This window comes from Cucurbita maxima, unplaced genomic scaffold, assembly GCF_002738345.1.
Source record: "Cucurbita maxima cultivar Rimu unplaced genomic scaffold, Cmax_1.0 Cma_Scf00027, whole genome shotgun sequence".
Lineage (NCBI taxonomy): Eukaryota > Viridiplantae > Streptophyta > Magnoliopsida > Cucurbitales > Cucurbitaceae > Cucurbita > Cucurbita maxima.
In genome coordinates, this window is record NW_019272043.1 from 3,100,686 (window position 1) to 3,119,018 (window position 18,333).

At 36.0% G+C, this 18,333-nt stretch overlaps 3 protein-coding genes across 3 annotated transcripts in view; all 3 read left to right on the forward strand.

Moving 5' to 3' along the window:
- Window positions 1–2,698: 2,698 nt before the first annotated feature.
- Window positions 2,699–3,969, forward strand: LOC111499606 (organ-specific protein P4-like). The gene is made up of 2 exons (XM_023151206.1): window positions 2,699–2,776; window positions 3,545–3,969. Exons 1-2 carry the CDS (start codon window positions 2,735–2,737, stop codon window positions 3,785–3,787), a joined length of 285 nt encoding a protein of 94 aa, XP_023006974.1. The 5' UTR covers window positions 2,699–2,734; the 3' UTR covers window positions 3,788–3,969.
- Window positions 3,970–6,556: 2,587 nt separating this feature from the next.
- LOC111499508 (proline-rich receptor-like protein kinase PERK5) lies at window positions 6,557–9,606 on the forward strand. Its single transcript, XM_023151068.1, has 7 exons — window positions 6,557–7,073; window positions 7,322–8,002; window positions 8,194–8,280; window positions 8,391–8,461; window positions 8,555–8,631; window positions 8,711–8,858; window positions 8,951–9,606. Exons 1-7 carry the CDS (start codon window positions 6,557–6,559, stop codon window positions 9,398–9,400), a joined length of 2,031 nt encoding a protein of 676 aa, XP_023006836.1. The 3' UTR covers window positions 9,401–9,606.
- A 1,323-nt stretch (window positions 9,607–10,929) lies between these two features.
- The window catches only part of LOC111499627 (coatomer subunit gamma-like), an 8,559-nt gene continuing 1,155 nt past the window's right edge, over window positions 10,930–18,333 (forward strand). The window contains exons 1-17 of the mRNA XM_023151232.1: window positions 10,930–11,151; window positions 11,550–11,647; window positions 11,754–11,804; window positions 11,971–12,084; window positions 12,175–12,375; window positions 12,457–12,558; window positions 13,220–13,327; window positions 13,402–13,635; window positions 13,884–14,134; window positions 14,264–14,435; window positions 14,529–14,684; window positions 14,781–14,831; window positions 15,568–15,708; window positions 15,785–15,982; window positions 16,080–16,211; window positions 16,289–16,462; window positions 17,667–17,906. Coding sequence (XP_023007000.1) covers window positions 11,106–11,151; window positions 11,550–11,647; window positions 11,754–11,804; window positions 11,971–12,084; window positions 12,175–12,375; window positions 12,457–12,558; window positions 13,220–13,327; window positions 13,402–13,635; window positions 13,884–14,134; window positions 14,264–14,435; window positions 14,529–14,684; window positions 14,781–14,831; window positions 15,568–15,708; window positions 15,785–15,982; window positions 16,080–16,211; window positions 16,289–16,462; window positions 17,667–17,906 — 2,469 coding nt within the window. The 5' untranslated portion in view covers window positions 10,930–11,105. The remainder of the gene's footprint in view (window positions 11,152–11,549; window positions 11,648–11,753; window positions 11,805–11,970; window positions 12,085–12,174; window positions 12,376–12,456; window positions 12,559–13,219; window positions 13,328–13,401; window positions 13,636–13,883; window positions 14,135–14,263; window positions 14,436–14,528; window positions 14,685–14,780; window positions 14,832–15,567; window positions 15,709–15,784; window positions 15,983–16,079; window positions 16,212–16,288; window positions 16,463–17,666; window positions 17,907–18,333) is intronic.

An 18,333-nucleotide genomic window follows, 5' to 3' on the forward strand; every position in this document is an offset into this window, starting at 1 on the left:
TTTTTTTTTTTTTTTTTTAGTTTGTTAAAACCCAACTAGCAATTAAATAATAAAACAAAGAAAATGTAAAGAATCTTTGCATAAACTTTTATTATTATAAAGGTTGTTTGCCTTTTTCCCCATTGTTTTTCTACGTATCAAAAGTAGTGTTTAATTAATTCCATTGTTTAGAATGCATTAATCAAGTACATTTTGTCCCTTTAGAGGTTTTTTTTTTTCGAGTTAAAGGGATAATGTCGGTTTTCTAAGGTGACTTTTGAAGTGTTCGTAAACATCACGAGATGGGATCAGAAGTCAAATTTATCAATGATTTTTATTTATTAAAATCACCGCTCTTAAAAAAATATAATTTTGAAGTGTTCGTAATAATGATAAAGTCAAATTAAAAATCATTTTTAACTCGAACCGAAATAATTTTGTTTGTTTGGATCGTACATTTGTTTCAAAAGTTAAGCTTCAAATTTCAAATGGTTAATTTTGATTTATAATTATTACGAATAACCACATATTTTTCACGATATCTTCTACTTTAATTTTTTGTTTCCGTTCCCACCCATAAAAGTCTTACACAAATGACGATATTGTCCCTCATTTATATACTCGTAATCTATTAAAATTACCGGACTAAATTAATTTAATTTTAAAGTTTTTTAAATTATAGGACTAAACTAATTTAATCTTGTAATTACAGATATTTATTAAAAAACTAATTAGTTAAATTAATACTATATCCATTTAATTAGTTCATTATTAATTATTTTGATCTTTATTTATTTTTTATTACTTAATCTATTAAACTAATTTCATAAAATATATTCTAAACATTTTTCCATCAAATCCTAACGAGAGATCTTTGATTCCTCCACGTTATCTAAATAGGATAAAAGACGAGATTATATTCTCCGTCTCTATCCTCGTTTCTACCCCACTATATATATATATATATATATATACTAATTTATTTTATTTCTATCATCTATGTCAATTTTTTAAACGTTGTTTTTATAAAATATTATTGAATTTATTATAACGCTTTTTAAATAGACACTATATTGAAAAATGGAAGTTATATATTAAAAAATTGTTTCAAACAAATATTTTAAAATATATATATATTAAAAGATAAAAAAGTTTGTCGAGAACTCTATCATTACAAAAGTAAATGGAGAATTTCATGTGAACGAACAATGAAGAAGGAGACAGGGATGGAGACAGAAAAGACTTTTTTGCCTCTCCCACCCGTAAACATCTCTAGTTTTGATAGCCAATTAAGATATTGCTAACGAGGTGCCAATAAACAAAGATAGTCTCATTTACAGAGCCTCGTACAATTGGTCTTTGATCATTGCCAAATGCGTTTTAAAATTTACAGAGCCTCATCCATCTCTTCCTAACAAACGCGTTTTAAAATTTTGAAGTTAGACGGTGCTACGTAACTGGTCAAAGAGGACAATATCCACTAAGATCTAAATAACCGAGCTTAAGCTTCCTGTTTGGGCACAATATCCAATTCTTCAAAGTTTTAAAGTGGGTTCCCATTTTGAGTTGGAGTTTGCTTTGGAAGGATTCTTAAAAGAAAAATTGATAGCTGTTTTGGATCCTTTTTTGCTTTTGATATTGATCCTATCTTCACATCAGTGGATTACAGTTCAATGCACAGACCCAAAGCACCACCAAAATCACCTTTCCATCTTTGTCACATTAAACAAAACATTTTCTCTTTCCCGAGTTCACAATAAATACAACTACAATCTATGCTATAGATCGGGGATAAGATGGGTCGACTCAAACATAATTCGGTACGTTAAAACATTATACGCTCAACCCAGAAGTCAAAAGTTCAAATTTACACTGATACATCTTTGTACGTGTCGTTAAACTAGAAAAAAGTAGACTTTGTTCTAAGCCTTCTATCACATTCACACTAGACCCTTGGCTCACAATCAAGTTTGTATGAGATCCCATATCGGTTGAAGAAGGAAACGAAACATTACTTATAAGGATGTAGAAACCTCTCTCTTCAGTAGACACGTTCACCTTGAGGGGAAGTCATTGAAAGAAAAATCCTAAGATGACAATATTTGCTGGCAGTGGGGTTGAGCTATTACACATGGTATTAGAGATAGACACCGGGGGATCCCACATCGGTTAGAGAGGGCAGTGGGGTTGAGCTATTACACATGGTATTAGAGATAGACACCGGGGGATCCCACATCGGTTAGAGAGGGGAACGAAGCATTCCTCGTAAGGGTGTAGAGACATCTCTCTAGTAGACGCGTTTTTAAAACTTTGAGATGGTGGTAGAGTCTCGATGAATGTTTTATTTAGGAGATTATGATCAGTATACAATCGTAGATCAAGTAATGTTTTGAGATTGAGTTATATACTCGACTTTTTTTTTACTTTTAAATCAAACGAGTCTAATTCACGAGTCAAATATTTGTTTTGATAACGTAAACGGACAACAAAAATGCTTTATTTTTCCATTGACATGAGAAAATGCATCTGAAGGGAATTTTATATTTAAAACATCCTCAGCCACACCAACCCACTGGGCTTTAAAGGATTAATTTTTATTTTAAAAAATAATTAAGGGTTTTTTTTTTCTTCCCATCCAAGCCCCTAGAAATTAATTATTTACTGTTTTGACCCAAATTTATCTATAAATTGGAAAACTAACCAGGTTAAAGACATTGAATTCAAAATCTGTGTGCTGTTGAGACTGACAGATCACATGAAGCTTTCTGCTGCTTTCTTCCTCCTTTCTCTTCTCCTGGTAAATTTTTCATATTCACAACTCTTTCTATGTCACGTTTTTCAAATCGTTCATTGTTCATTTTATTCTCGAACGTCTCTTTTGAGCTATGAGAAGTAAAACTTATCGGTAATATTATTGCAATGAACGGTGCGTTTATCCTTTGAATCTAGTACCAACGAGTACTATTTCTCCTAGAACAACGTTGTCTTTCAGATCTTTCAACTAGACAAGCTGCCTTTGCTAAAACTTGAGCAGTTTCTTAAAAACTTGTTTTGGGTATGAAAAAAAATGAGTATTTAGAGATGTTTTTGTTTTTTCCTAATAATATGGCTCGGTTACAGATTGTGCAACAATTAGTTCTTTCGGTCAAAAAAATATTAGACATTCCATTTTACGAAACCAACACTTTTGACCTTAGTAGACGTACAAGAATTTATAATATGTCCATAATTGATTCCACCCCTTGAGATCGAGAAATAGTTTTGTCTTATTAACCAAAGAAATAAGACACGGTAGTTAGTTCAACACCAATAATAAATTTTTAAGGAATTCCGAGGCACCCATCTCAACGCACAATTCCCAAAATCCATAGAATATATATATACATAATTATTTTCAATTATTTATGGTTAAGAACTTTTTGGGACCGGTCCCACTCAACCTTAACAAATCCAGCTTGAACAATTGAGTTGAGTCTAAAGAAATGTTCTAACCCGACGAAATTCAGTCCACGAACACTCCTATGAACTCGATGCATTTTTTTGGTACTGATTTTGGGCATCACAGCTAGCAAATGTAAGCCATGCAAGGAAGGAGAAAGGGGAGTACTGGAAAAAGGTAATGAAAGATGAAGCAATTCCAGAGATGCTGAAAGAGCTGTTGTTTGATGATGATTCATTGGTGAGCAGCGACGCCCAAAGCGAGCGTTTCATGAACAACTTTGATACCCATCCAAATGCCATTATATATCACTCTCATGGCGCCACTCATGACCATCCTGGCCACAAAACCAAGCTCACAGCCCCATGATCATGATATCATCCTGTCCACCATCACTTGTGTCAAGGGGCTTCATGTTTAGTTTGAGTATATTATTATACATCTTTTGTGCTCTCTTTCACTCTCGAATTCATATGGGTTTCTCTCGATCTGTCATCTCTTCTTGTTTGTTATATGATATATTAATATTATTTCGAGTTTTGTGTGTTTAATTTGTGTTGTAATCTATGTGGGTATTTTCTTTTTAAGTTTATAAGATTTGGGTCGTGGTTCAAATATTCACTTAAAAGTTGAATTGGGTCGGTCGGAGATATTTCTTAGACTTTGATTGTGAGATCCCAAATTGGTTGGAGGAAAAAACGAAACATTTTTTTTATAAGAGTGTATAAATCTCTCCCTAATATACGTGTTTTAAAGTCCAGGAAAACCCAAAAAGTACTTAGGGGTGAGTTTGAGCTGTTACAAAGGATATCATAATCGGACACCAAGCAGTGTATCAGTGAGGATGTTGGGTCCCAAAAGGGGGTAGACAACAGGCGGTGTGCTAGCGAGAACGTTGAGTCTCGAAGAGAGATGGACACTGAATAGTATGTCATACCAATTGAATGAGATTGATAATGTTTTTGTAGGTCGTTTCTTTTATTGAAGGCTATATCCTAGTCTCTATAATGTCATAATAGGCTTGTGCTGAATTCAAATTCACTTTTGGATACATATCTTTGGGGATATGCCTTATAAATTTCAAATCTTTGACTCATAGAGAGACCATGCACGATCACTCAATGTCCACATTCTTGTATGCAACAAAAGAATCACTTTATGTCTCATTCATGTTGGAGTGTCTACCACTAGTATTAAGCATATAAGTCTTAAAAATGTTGATCGTTGACCCGTTTATTCGATTAATCTTGATTACTCTATCTAAACTATAATCTATATTATAAAAGTTAAGTTGGGTTAATTTTTTTTTTCTTCTATTTGGGTTGGGTTGGGTTGAATTTGGACATGCTCAGAGATAAACTTGAACAATTCAAAAATAGAATTCAAAACTTAACAAAACTCAGTTCAATCATGCTTCAATGTTGAAATTGTTATGAAATTAAGAAAATTTTGTGTGTTGTATCAATGTTACTGATGCATTGTGACTTGTGAATGTTTGATATTTGAATTTTATGAAATTTTAGTTATTAACATGACATGTACGGTGAATAAATACGAGTTTTTTTAAATAATTAAAAAAATACTCAATAGGATGAACGAACCAATTCAAATGTTGTATTTTAAACCCTATTGGGACATTTAGGTCACAACCCAATTTCGAGTTGGTCAAAAAAAAAATTCCAACATAACTTTGGGGTGTGCATGAGTTGAATCAGGTTAAATTAGATATTTTTAAATCCAACTAAATTGTTCGAGCTGTCAATTTTTTTTAACATAAATAATGTTTATTAAATATTAAACTCAACCGAACTTAATTCAACCATTATGGATAAGTTCCAGAGGTCATTTATTCACGATCCATAATGCTCGAACACGACACTTGAATCTAATTCTTAACCTGCTTTTTTTATATATTTACTATTTTTTTTTCACTATAAAGACTAAAATCTAAATTAAATTTCTTAACAACCAAAATTTGAAAACTAAATTGTTGTTTTTATGGACATTAAGATAGGGAATGTTCATATGACAGGAGAACTCAACGAATCTGATTATCAAATTCAAATCATAATAGTTGTACTGGGTTGAAGTTTTGAAAACCGAAAATTCGAGTTAATTCACATATTGAGATTTTTTTTGTCCGAGTTTCTAAAAATTTTTATCGAATTTTTACCTTTGCACTAGCGTAATGGTTTGTACTTCGATGCATTGAAAGTGGGTGGTTACCGGTGTAACAAAGCTGGGTCATCTACAACTCGGCTTGTAGTCAAGCCTCACCTTGGTCAAGTATGAGAATAAGGTAGTAAGTAATAAGCATATCTCGTCTTACTATTAAAGTTTTCGTGCAATATCAACTACACATATTCTAATAAAACCGACCAACGTAAAAATAATGTTACAATCCAACTCACAGTGCACAATTAAGATTATTACGAAAATTAAGAATATTTGACGCTCATAAAATTTTAGTTATTAATGTAACATGTATCGTAGATAAGTATAACCCGACAACTCAGCCTAACTCGAAAATAGAGCATTAAATTGTGAACTCTATTCGAGTTGGTCAGATCACTAGCTCGTTCGGGCCAATTTAAAACAAATTTCTCAACCCAATCCAGCTAGTAACTAGGGTATCAGTGGACAACAAAATATTTATTAATCTTATATGTATTAATTTAATATTACAATAATTATTTTTTTAAAAAAAATAAATCTAATTATAGGATGCAAAATCATGCGGCCCATATCGGCCATTGTTGAAGCTGTGGGCATTTTACAGGTGCAGCATGAAGATAGCGAAACAGAGGGAAGCTGTACCTGAAAAATCGCAGAGGAAAGCTCAGAAAAGCTTGGCTGTAATTTCAACTCCATGGAAACAGACACACTCATCTTCTTCCCAACGAGCTCCCGATTAAGCAATCACAGAAAGAATTCGGTTCCTCCGTTTCTCTTATCCGATTAGAAATCCCTAATTTACTTTTCTTCAATCTTCACTTTGCCCTAATTTTCTCGTCCCTCTCTTGATTCTCTTCTCTGCCATTTTCTTCTTCTCTTTCGTTCTTCTGCGTCGTTTTGGAGGAGCGCCGAGGGTTTCCCCGGCACTTTTGAACAAATTAGTTTTTGCCGGAAACTCTTCTAATGTCTGATTCATCGGATTCTCCGTCTCCTTCTTCCGAATCGGATTCGGATTCTGGTTCCTCTCCCCCGCCTCCGTCTGATTCTTCTCCACCTAAGCCCGAGTCCTCTCCGCCACCGCCGCCGGATGTTTCTCCGCCTCCTCCGACTGGTTCATCTCCACCTCCACCGAATGCATCGCCGCCACCGCCGAATGACTCAACGTCTTCATCTCCTCCATCTCCTCCATCTCCTCCTCCGCCTCCTCCACCGCCGCCACCTCCTCCGCCTTCTCCTCCACCTCCTGGATCCTCCAGGCATTCTTCTCCGCCGAAATCGATCTCCTCCTCGCCTCATTCCCGATCCTCAGACTCCTCATCCGGCGACTCTACTCCTGAGGTGGTTCCGATTATTGTAGGAGTGGCGGTGGCGGCAGGTTTTTTGCTATTCGCCATGGCACTGATATTCTTCGCTTGCAGCCGAAAGAAAAAGAAGCGAGAGAGTAATACCGTATACTACGATGATCGGCCTAATCAGAAAGGTAATCACTCTTGAAATTACCTATTTACCCTCCTTAAGAAAAACACGCCAACTTATATATAAAATATTATTACCCTTTTATAATTTATTTTAAAATATCCCTATTTTCTATGTCAGATTCGACCTTTTAATCCATTTTTATTAATAACTAATTTGGAAGGATTTATAAAAGATAAAGGGTAATATAGTAATTTAGTTTTAATTCAAATAAGTTTTTAAAACTCCAAAATTCGATAAATAATTTTGTAGGTGGGGACCCCTATTACAATGGAAGGAATCAGAACTGGAACGGTACGGGCGAACATTTCGTGAACATACCGCCAGCCACCGGCGGAGGGCAAGGAGGAGGATGGCCACCGCCAGCCACCGGCGGAGGGCAAGGAGGAGGATGGCCACCGCCAGCCACCGGCGGAGGGCAAGGAGGAGGATGGCCACCGCCAGCCACCGGCGGAGGGCAAGGAGGAGTATGGCCACCGCCAGCCACCGGCGGAGGGCAAGGAGGAGTATGGCCACCGCCGCCGCCACCACCGGGATTATTAAGCAGCGACATGAGCTCAAGCTTCTCAGGGCCACATGGGCCACCGTTACCACCGCCACACCCGTCGGTGGCGCTGGGGTTCAATAAAAACACGTTCACATTTGACGAGCTGATGGCAGCGACAGGCGGATTCTCTCCGGCGAACTTGTTAGGGCAAGGCGGATTCGGGTACGTTCATAAAGGAGTGCTGCCCAACGGCAAGGAAATTGCCGTAAAAAGCCTGAAAACAGGTAGCGGGCAAGGAGATCGGGAATTCGCGGCGGAAGTAGAGATTATCAGCCGCGTCCACCACCGTCATTTGGTGTCCCTCGTCGGTTACTGCATGACCAATGATCGGAAGATGTTGGTGTACGAATTTGTTCCTAATAACAACCTCGATTTCCACCTTCATGGTACGATTCTTTATAATTTATAATTTTTAGTAATCGTTAGATATTATTTTATTTAATATTTTTTTAAAGTACATATGCCACTAAGAGGTTTCCACATAGTGTTTCGTTATTTTCTCCAACTCAGTGGAATCTTACCTTTATTATCATTTAAGAACGGTAAATCTGAATCTTGAAAATGCATAAACGGACAGGGGAGGGGCGCCCGTCGATGCCGTGGTCGATGAGGGTCAAGATCGCACTCGGTGCAGCTAAGGGTCTATCCTACCTCCACGAAGACTGTGAGTAAAGTTTAAAGATATTTTTATTAATTTTAAATTTTTTATTTATTATTACGCGTAAATTATAATAATTATATAATTTTAATAAAGTGTTTGGATATGGATTTCAGGTCATCCTCGCATCATCCATAGAGACATTAAGACGGCAAATATTCTTATAGACATGAGTTTTGAAGCAAAGGTAAAATAAATAATTATAATTAAAATACAATTATCAAATTCCTCTCGTTATTATAAAATTATAATGTTTTTTTTTTTTTTTAATTTACAAAAGGTGGCTGATTTTGGATTGGCTAAGCTCAACCAGGACAATTACACTCATGTATCAACTCGTGTTATGGGTACATTTGGGTACGTACCAATATCGGATATCTTTATTTGTATATTTTTATACTTTTAATAATTTTATTCAAATGGGTTAATGATGCAGTTATTTGGCTCCGGAGTATGCATCAAGTGGGAAGCTAACAGAGAAATCAGACGTATTTTCATACGGAGTAATGCTTTTGGAGATCATAACTGGAAAACGACCCGTGGACGCATCCGGGGAGCTGATGGAGGACAGCTTAGTGGATTGGGTTTGGAAATTTAACATGAAATTTTAATAAATTCAGAATTTTTTTTTATGTTAAAAAAAAAATAATAATTAAGAAAATTTGGTTGCGTACAGGCGAGGCCTCTATGCTTGAAAGCAATGACTGAAGGAGCCTACGAGGCGTTGGCAGATCCAAGATTGGAGAAGGACTACGACGCTCAGGAAATGGCATGCATGGTGGCTTGTGCTGCTGCATGCATTCGCCATTCTGCTAAACGCCGTCCCAAAATGAGCCAAGTTGTGCGGGCACTGGAAGGCGACGTATCGATGGAGGATTTGAACGACGGAGTAAAGCCAGGGCAAAGCTCATACTTTGGCTCCGGTACGTCGTCGGATTACGACGCAAGCTCTTACAGCGCCGACATGAAAAGGTTCAGAAAGGTAGCGTTGGAAAGCCGGGAGTACACAAGCAGTGATTATGGTGGGACGAGCGAGTATGGGCTAAACCCATCTGCGACGAGTAGTGACAATAGCCAGAAGCCAAGCCAAGCGTCGTCGCCCAATTTACAGCCCAACAAACCCTAAAGTTTCAGCTTCTTCTTTGAAATGTTGTTGTCGTTGTTGTTGTGCTGGGCATGGACCGGCCAGTCGATGAACTCTCGCAGTTTGTTTTTTTGAAGATTTTAGGTTGCGGATCAGTTTTGGTTTCTTCTTCGCAGTTCGTAACAGAGGTTTATGTGTAAACACATATATAATTCATTTTCTTGAATGAGTTTTTGTTGGACTTCTTTCATTTGTTCGGTTTCTCGTGTTTTCATTAATGTATTATTATATATGGGTGATATGATAAAAACTTTCCGTCTTATCTCTTTTCATCGTGATCTAGGCATTCAAGCTAGTAGATCAAATTATAGGTTCTCATCTCTAAAGTTGAAATGTTGTTCTGACGAGTGGATGATATATGTATGTTCAATTGTTCGGATAAATATTTGAAAAGGTCAAGGGTGTTTGACTAGATTTTGAATCAAATCATCAACCAGCATGCACATTGTCACAGCCTCACTAAGAAAACAGTAGGTTGTGATCACACACGTGACTGACAAGGTGCTGACAAGTTCTATGATGCGACTAAAGAGGACAGTGCATTATTCAATATACCAAGAAGAGTGTGCAATATGTAAGGTTGGAGAGAACGAGGTGACACAAGTGTCGAAGACAAGGTTTGAGAGGGTTGGGTAGGGACTTGGGTCATAGCTTTAGAAGTTGGGGTTTTGATATGAGTTTTGGCATGAGGCTATGGAGTTAAGTCTTTTCTATATGATATGAAAGCTTACTAAATTTGGTGCCAATTAGACACTCGATAGACGCTCCACGGGACAGTAAGATCACTTGCTAAAATCAAGTCTACTCCACAAAGATTAGAAATGTCTCAAAATGTACTATATGGAAGGTATGATGTTAGCTTTCTATCATCCTTAATGTCAGCTCCGTAAATGATATGACATGGACACGAAAGTGCCTAATGCCTCAATAGAAATCGAATTGATGGATGTTTAGGATGTCCCGATGTTGTGAATGACACATAGGCCCGTTCTCAATGGGCATGACCGAGCGAGCTTCAGCGGTCGATGACATGCAGGGACTTTGGATGGCATCAATATATGATGGTCATGTTAGTTACGAACAAAGATGATGAGATGAGATACAACGTTGCATGTGAGAGATTTTGACCTCAAATAGAAGGAATGTCGAGCTAGATGATTTGGTTTCGTGTAGAAGCAAGTCAATTAAGGCGCACATATTAGTCACGTCATGCATATTATTAACGACTATGATTTTAAAACTTTTCACTTATTTTTGTTTCTGCCGAGATGTTTAATTAAGTAATAATTATGCATGATGTTTAAATAGAAAATTAGGAGAATGTCTAAATTAATTTATTTATAAAAATTTAAGATTTTAATTTATTTATCAAATAAAGTTCAAGGGTATAGTTGAATTTTAAAATAATAATAATAAATTAAAATTACAAAAATGGAAAATTCAATAAAGACACGTGTTAATTGGAGTGGCGAAAAGGGTGATTGGATCTGCCTTACAAATATTATACGCACCCGCCAATTTCCTCGTTCCGATTTCTTCCTCTTACGTTACATCGTCTTCTTCGTTTTATTCACATTCGACTTGGATCTCACTTCCATAGCTTCCTCATTTCAATCTCAGCCACGGAGGGGAATCGCCTGCAACTCTTCCATTCCGATCTCTGACACCGTCTTCAGATTCTTCCGTCATGGCTCAGCCTCTCGTCAAGAAGGATGACGACTACGACGACGAAGGTATTCGCTCGACTTTCGATTACGTTCATATTTCGTTGTGCGTTTGGAATTCGATCTGGTTGTTTTTTAAATTTCGGATTAGTTTCCTGATTTTCTTAGCTGTAATTTGTGTCTCAATTCTCGAGTTTTGGCAGATCTCAGTGATTTTGTTATTTTAGTTGCGTTTAGGAGAGGATATACTGGTATCTATATTTTGATCTAGTCATAGTTTAGATGTTTGGATTGAAATGTGGATGCGTTTGTTTAATTGTCGTGAATGGAATTGTCAACTTCTTTGGAACTCCGGGTCACAATTTGGTGGAATTGCCTTTATATTGACGTATTGGTCTGCGTATGTTGATCTAGACTAGTTTTTCCATGTTCTCTGACGCTGGTTGGGTTTTATTTTTGCTTCTCAGAGGAGTATTCTCCATTTTTGGGGATTGAGAAAGGTACTGTTCTTCAGGAAGCGAGGGTATTCAATGATCCTCAGCTAGACACAAGGAAATGCTCTCAGGTATATGCTTTTTAGTCCATGGAAATAGTTGATATTCGAGAGACCAATCTGTCACTTTTTCCTAGTTTAGTTTTTGGTTTTGATTGCTTTTATGTTTGGTATTCAGGTCATAACGAAGCTTTTGTATCTTCTGAACCAAGGTGAAACCTTTACAAAGGTTAAGTTGCCTCTACTTCAATTGCTCATCAAAATTATAGTTATTTTTCTTCCCAGATTTTGCTGCTACTTTATAAATGAACCTAGTATAGATATATGCATGTTTTCTCCTGTGTGTATTTTGCGGTTGGTTTCTCATAATATTCTTATTCTCTGAATTCTTATAGGTTGAAGCTACAGAAGTTTTCTTTAGTGTGACTAAGCTCTTCCAGTCTAGAGATATAGAATTGAGGAGAATGGTTTATTTAATGATAAAGGAGCTTTCTCCCTCTTCTGATGATGTTAGTACTTGTTTGATGTAATTTCACGAGTTTATAGTAAATTATAAATGCAGAATACAAACTGACCATTCTTGAATTTTCAAATTAAAGGTTATCATCGTGACAAGCTCCCTGATGAAGGATATGAACAGCAAGAATGATATGTATCGTGCTAATGCTATACGTGTACTTTGTAGAATAACAGACGGTACCCTTCTCACCCAAATTGAGCGGTATTTGAAACAAGCGATTGTAGACAAAAACCCAGTGGTTGCCAGTGCAGCCTTAGTTAGTGGGATTCATTTACTCCAGGTACCATCTAGCTGTGTTTAACGGTAGACTTTTTTTATATTGATGTCAATTCTACTAAAATTATTTTGTCTCTTTACTTAGACCAATCCTGAGATTGTGAAACGATGGAGTAATGAGGTCCAGGAAGCTGTTCAGTCAAGGGCACCACTCGTACAATTTCATGCTTTGGGTTTGCTTCATCAGGTATGCTAAAGTTACTAATTTAATTTATTATGTGCTTAGAATACGGAGATTTTATTTTGGTTCATCAGTCACATTTTTCTAACACTAATGATTCCTTGAGTAAATATTTTTGATGAGTTACTACTGTATATCAGAGTGATGATTAGCATGATAGCTTTAGGTTTTCTCACTGTTATTAAAGTTACCGCCAACCATTACTTATCGGCCTCTTAAGCAGCCTAGTGTTTTAATCAAACTTATCTTCTAATTTGCAACTATTCCCCTATTACTACTCAATTTTCTTTGATATAGAGAGTTAACTGTTCTTTTTAGTGCTCAAACTCTTCTTTATTTTGCTTGTGTAAAAATTGTTGCTTAAAAATCATTTTCTTTTTCCAAACATCAGTAGTAAATCCTTCCATACTGCTGAATATCTCTGTTTTTCATTTATATGTTATTTGGAGTTGTTCTGAATTTCTGTCTCTAGCAATGCCACATTGAAACAGGCTAGGATGTGTTAGGAAAATTTCTTGATAGTTGTAAGATGAGCATGAAATTTATTGAGATTGCACATCGTAGTGTGATTTAATATTTTTCTGGGCATAATGACTACTTTTGATCTCTGGGCTAGGGTAGTTTAGAATTTAAAATACATAATAAAAACTTGTATTCAAAACTGCAGATTCGTCAGAATGATCGTCTAGCCGTTAATAAGTTGGTTAGTAGCTTGACACGGGGCACTGCTCGCTCTCCTTTGGCCCAATGCCTTTTGGTTCGTTATGCTAGTCAGGTATGTTTGAGAACAGGGTCATACTAAGCACCACATTTCTATTTAATGTTGATGCACAAATAAGTCTTTTGCAGGTTGCTAGTGAGTCAGCTGCTAATAGCCAAACTGGGGACCGGCCTTTATATGATTTTCTCGACAGTTGTCTGCGACACAAATCAGAGATGGTCATCCTTGAGGCTGCCAGAGCTATTGCAGAACTAAATGGTGTGACAAGCAGAGAAGTTGCTCCAGCAATTACTGTACTTCAGCTCTTTTTAAACTCTCCCAAGCCAGTATTGAGATTTGCTGCCATTCGTACTCTGAACAAGGTCTTTTACATTTGAGATGTGCTCTTTTCTCTACAAAATTTAGATTGTTTCTCTCAAAATAGATGGTTAGTCTATATATTCTTCTTGACGGAAGAAAATATTGAAAATAACTATTTCTTTTGTTTTTATATCTCCCTTATTTAATTTATTTAATCATGGCAAGTTGTGTGGGTTTTTCTTGTACTTCTACTTTATTCTTGTGATTATCTTCTTGAAATCAATATCCAAAGAAACTTGTACCTCTACAGGTGGCAATGTCACATCCAATGGCTGTCACGAACTGTAACATTGATATGGAGAGTTTGATTTCAGATCAGAACAGAAGCATTGCAACCCTTGCAATAACTACACTTCTAAAGACTGGAAACGAGTCAAGTGTGGATCGGCTGATGAAGCAGATAACAAATTTTATGTCTGATATTGCTGATGAATTTAAAATTGTAGTTGTGGATGCCATTAGGTCCCTGTGCTTGAAGTTTCCATTGAAGTACAGATCTCTGTGAGTAAATAATATTCATAATTTAGTGTTTGAATATTATAGTTGATTGGGTGCACACTTACTGTGTATAGTGTAAATATTTTTCACATGAAGCATTAATCAGTATTGTTTGTACTTTTATTATTTTAGGATGAACTTCTTGTGCAACATTCTTAGAGAAGAAGGTGGATTTGAGTACAAAAAGGTGATAGTTGATTCAATTGTGATACTTATTAGAGATATCCCTGAAGCAAAAGAAAATGGCTTGCTTCATTTGTGTGAGTTCATAGAGGACTGTGAATTCACTTATCTTTCCACTCAGGTTAGCCTTCCAACATTATATTGATAATTGGTTGAGAAGTTAGATCTTTCTCTCCTTCTAACGTTGTATATAAGTTTACTATGCTTTTATTAGATACTTCACTTTTTGGGGATCGAAGGTCCAAAAGCTTCAGATCCTAGCAAGTATATACGTTATATATATAATAGGGTACATCTTGAGAATGCAACTGTTCGAGCCTGTGCAGTGAGCACTTTGGCGAAGTTTGCTGTTATGGTTGATTCATTGAAGGTAGCGTTACTTTAGTCCTCATTCCCATTAAAATGAAAGTGCACTGTAACTTTTTACTTCGCTAAACTGATTGAAAATTTCCTGAAACTGTTTCAGCCCCGAATATATGTTCTCCTGCGACGATGCCTTTTTGACAGTGATGATGAGGTGAGTTTGTTATTTAACAGGCCTTAGTTTTTCTTGTTCTGGATGATTTAGTTTGACTAGCGTATTCATGTTCGATTATTTTATGCTTTAATACTACTTTTTTGCTAGCATTTAAGTAGTCATATGATGAATGCAATTATTCTGTCGTTAAATGTTTCAGAAAAAAATACTTGTAGAAATTTTAAGAATCAACTGATGAAAACTAAGATCGAGTTTCTGGCTTAGAACAAAACCTGATTAACCTCTCCAAGTCTAATTATATTGCTCCCTGGACCTATTCATTGGTAGAACCAAAAGGTTGCAGTCTGAATAACAAGAAGTTTGCTATGCGTGCCATTTTTGAGCAATCAATAAGGGATGGTAATAAATAAGGTCTACAAGTTTTCAGTAATTTAAGACCAGAAAGACCTTTAAATTGTAGAGTTGAGTATTGGGTTACAACTAACATCCACATGTCGATCCCCATATCTGATTTGATGATATCTAGTTATGTAGGCAGAAGTTCAGTCATTATCGCCATATCTTCTTGTTACGAGTTTTGCAATCAGTGTTGATGCTGTGTATTTATTGTCATTGTTATGATTTTTCTAATGTTTTTCTGCTTCTTTTTTGTTTGGATTTTAGAAATACTTTTTGATTATTTTTGTTTCTCTAAGAATATGGACTTAGTTTTGAGGTTCTTTTTTCTCTTTACCTGAAAAGAATAGTAACTATGTTCCAATTGCTGGCTCTACAGGTTCGTGATAGGGCAACCCTTTACCTTAAGACACTTGGAGCAGATGGTTCAGTGGTTAAAAATGAGAAAGACGTGCAAGAAATTGTTTTTGGGTCTCTAGACTTACCACTGGGCAATCTTGAGACCAGTTTGAAAAATTATGTAAGGTGTTTTAACCTGGTGTTCTTAAATTTAGTTTACCACAGTCACTATCTCATCTCATTGCATATGGTCACAGGAGCCTTCTGAAGAACCTTTTGATATTGATTCTGTGTCTAAGGAGATTAGATGCCAGCCACTTGCTGAGAAGAAAGGCAGTGGTAAAAAATCAAAGGGGCTTGGGGCTCCTCCAGTTACCCTTGCTTCTTCTTTTGATGCTTATGAGAGGATGCTTGGCTCCGTTGTAGAATTTGCTGGCTTTGGGAAGCTTTTCAAGGTTCTTCCTTCGTCCTCTTTATTAACCGATCCATACAAATTCTTATATGCTAGTTTGTTTCGTTTTTATTCTGGGAACGTTTGTGTTGTCCTTTCAGTCATCGGCATCTATAGAGCTTACAGAAGCGGAAACAGAGTATGCTGTCAATGTTGTCAAGCATATTTTTGATGGACACGTTGTCTTTCAATATAACTGCACGAATACAATTCCTGAGCAGCTACTTGAAAATGTAATGCCTTAAATCAAGTGCAACTTTTTGTTGAACTACCTAGAGAATTGCTTATATAATACTGTCTGCCTCTACAGGTCAATGTTATTGTGGATGCCTCAGAAGCAGAGGAATTCGCGGAAGTAGTATCCAAGCCACTTAGGTCTCTTCCTTACAATACACCTGGGCAAACCTTTGTAGCATTTGAGAAACCAAATGGAGTAGCTGCTGTTGGGAAGTTCTCAAATATGTTGAAGTTCATAGTCAAAGAGGTATGAAATTTTCCCACATTTCTCAATTGTGCAGCAGTATTTCAATTTATTAAGATAGAATTTGGTCTCTAGTCTATTTTCAATCATTTTCTTGTCAAGTCTATGTTAGTTATTTGTTATCAACGTGATTTGTGAGTTCGAGTATGGCATTTCACAATAAGAATGAACGTATACTGTTAGAGTGGACATTTTTATTTTTGGAGATAAAATTTACACGTTCTTCTGGTTTCATTAATTATATGCCTAAATGGAGTCCTTTTTTAAAAAATTGTTTGTGAGGTTTCACAAGTCTCTTTCTTTGGCAGCACTTCATTTGTGCTTTTTTTTTTTTTTGATAGCCTTGTATTCTTTCTTCTTCTTCTTTTTTTTTTTTTTTTTCTTTTTTAATTTTCAATGAAAGTTCGGTTCTTCATAATATAACATAGATATGTGTGTGCGCGCCTAAATGTTTAACTCATCCATTAAAACTTCTTTTCATCCATAATGCACTTGTATGAAGAGAACTTCATTTTATTGTTATCATTTTAGATGTATTTTCTCATTAATAACTAAGCATTCAAATAAACCATCATGGGTAAGTCTAGTGGAAGACCAATGTAAATAATAAAAAGGGTTTAGAGGAAATGAGTTCAAGCCATGACAGCCAATCTACCTAAGATTTAATATTTTCCTAGTTTTTTTGTTTTGTTTTGTTTTTTTTTTTTTTTTTTTTTTTTTTTTTTTTTTTTTTTTTTGCAACTAATTGTAGTTGGGATTTGACACTCACAAATATAAATATGTAAAGAAATTATAAAGCATTTAAATAAGCTTTTATTGTATGGGGCAATGTTGTAAAAGCTATTCTTTTGGCTTATTTTGGGTGAGAGAAATGGAATATATTCTAGAATGAAACTGGAAATGATGAATTTCTGTGGGATTTATTGGTTTGGTTTGATTTCCTTTGGAGCTCTTTCTCCAGAGATTTTGTTACTCCACGATAGCCTCCATTTGGGGAAAAAATTGTGATCCAAGGGAACCTTCGTATATTTTGTTAATTGATGAATTTTTTGTTTCTGATCAAGGAAAAGGAAAACAATTAAGCATTCAAATAGTTTCATTATTATTTTATCCTAATCCATCTACTCTTTTTATTCTTTTACCTTTTTCACTATTTGGTCTTTCCATATTAATCCATCTACTTTTTTTTAATCCTTTTTGAGAAAAGATTGATCCATCTACTGGCGAGGCAGAGGAAGATGGCGTTGAAGATGAGTACCAGCTCGAGGACATTGAGGTGGTCGCAGCAGATTACATGTTGAAAGCAGCTGTGCCGAACTTCAGGAATGCATGGGAAAGCATGGGCGAAGATGGTGAACGAGTAGATGAATATGGGTTAGGCCCGAGGGGAAGCTTGGCTGAAGCTGTGCGTGCTGTCATAGATCTTCTAGGCATGCAGCCATGTGAGGTATGCGCATCTAGATTTATTTCGCGTGCATAAAGATTTCCATTTTATGAAACTCTTCTAAATAATAGAACAATACAACAATTAATGTGTCAACACCTGAGGAAAAACAAGAGGTCATCTTGAAAATGAACTCTGATTAGCGGCTCAAGGTTTTTCTTTTTACTATGTTTTCCTGAAAACTGACTATTATCGGTAACTAGTGACAATTAATATTACTGTTTTAGTTCATTTTAACATCGACCATTTTGACTACTTTTTATGAGTCAATGCTAAAATGAATGCTGAACTTATTCAAGTGCATGGCCTACCTCTGGTTTCATATCTTTTCCTCTTGGTAGTTAAGTCCTCGGTTATTGTTTAGACCCCCATTTGATAGTCGTTTTTTTTTTTTTTTTTTTTTTTTAAATTAAGCTTGTTTTGTCAATTT

Bases quoted from the DNA above. Each gene is read 5' to 3' on its own strand.
- LOC111499606 (XM_023151206.1), top strand. From the start codon at position 2,735: ATGAAGCTTTCTGCTGCTTTCTTCCTCCTTTCTCTTCTCCTG. The intron at 2,777-3,544 runs GTAAATTTTTCA...TGGGCATCACAG, and splicing joins TCCTCCTTTCTCTTCTCCTG to CTAGCAAATGTAAGCCATGC.
- LOC111499508 (XM_023151068.1), top strand. From the start codon at position 6,557: ATGTCTGATTCATCGGATTCTCCGTCTCCTTCTTCCGAATCGGATTCG. The intron at 7,074-7,321 runs GTAATCACTCTT...ATAATTTTGTAG, and splicing joins TGATCGGCCTAATCAGAAAG to GTGGGGACCCCTATTACAAT. The intron at 8,281-8,390 runs GTGAGTAAAGTT...TATGGATTTCAG, and splicing joins ATCCTACCTCCACGAAGACT to GTCATCCTCGCATCATCCAT.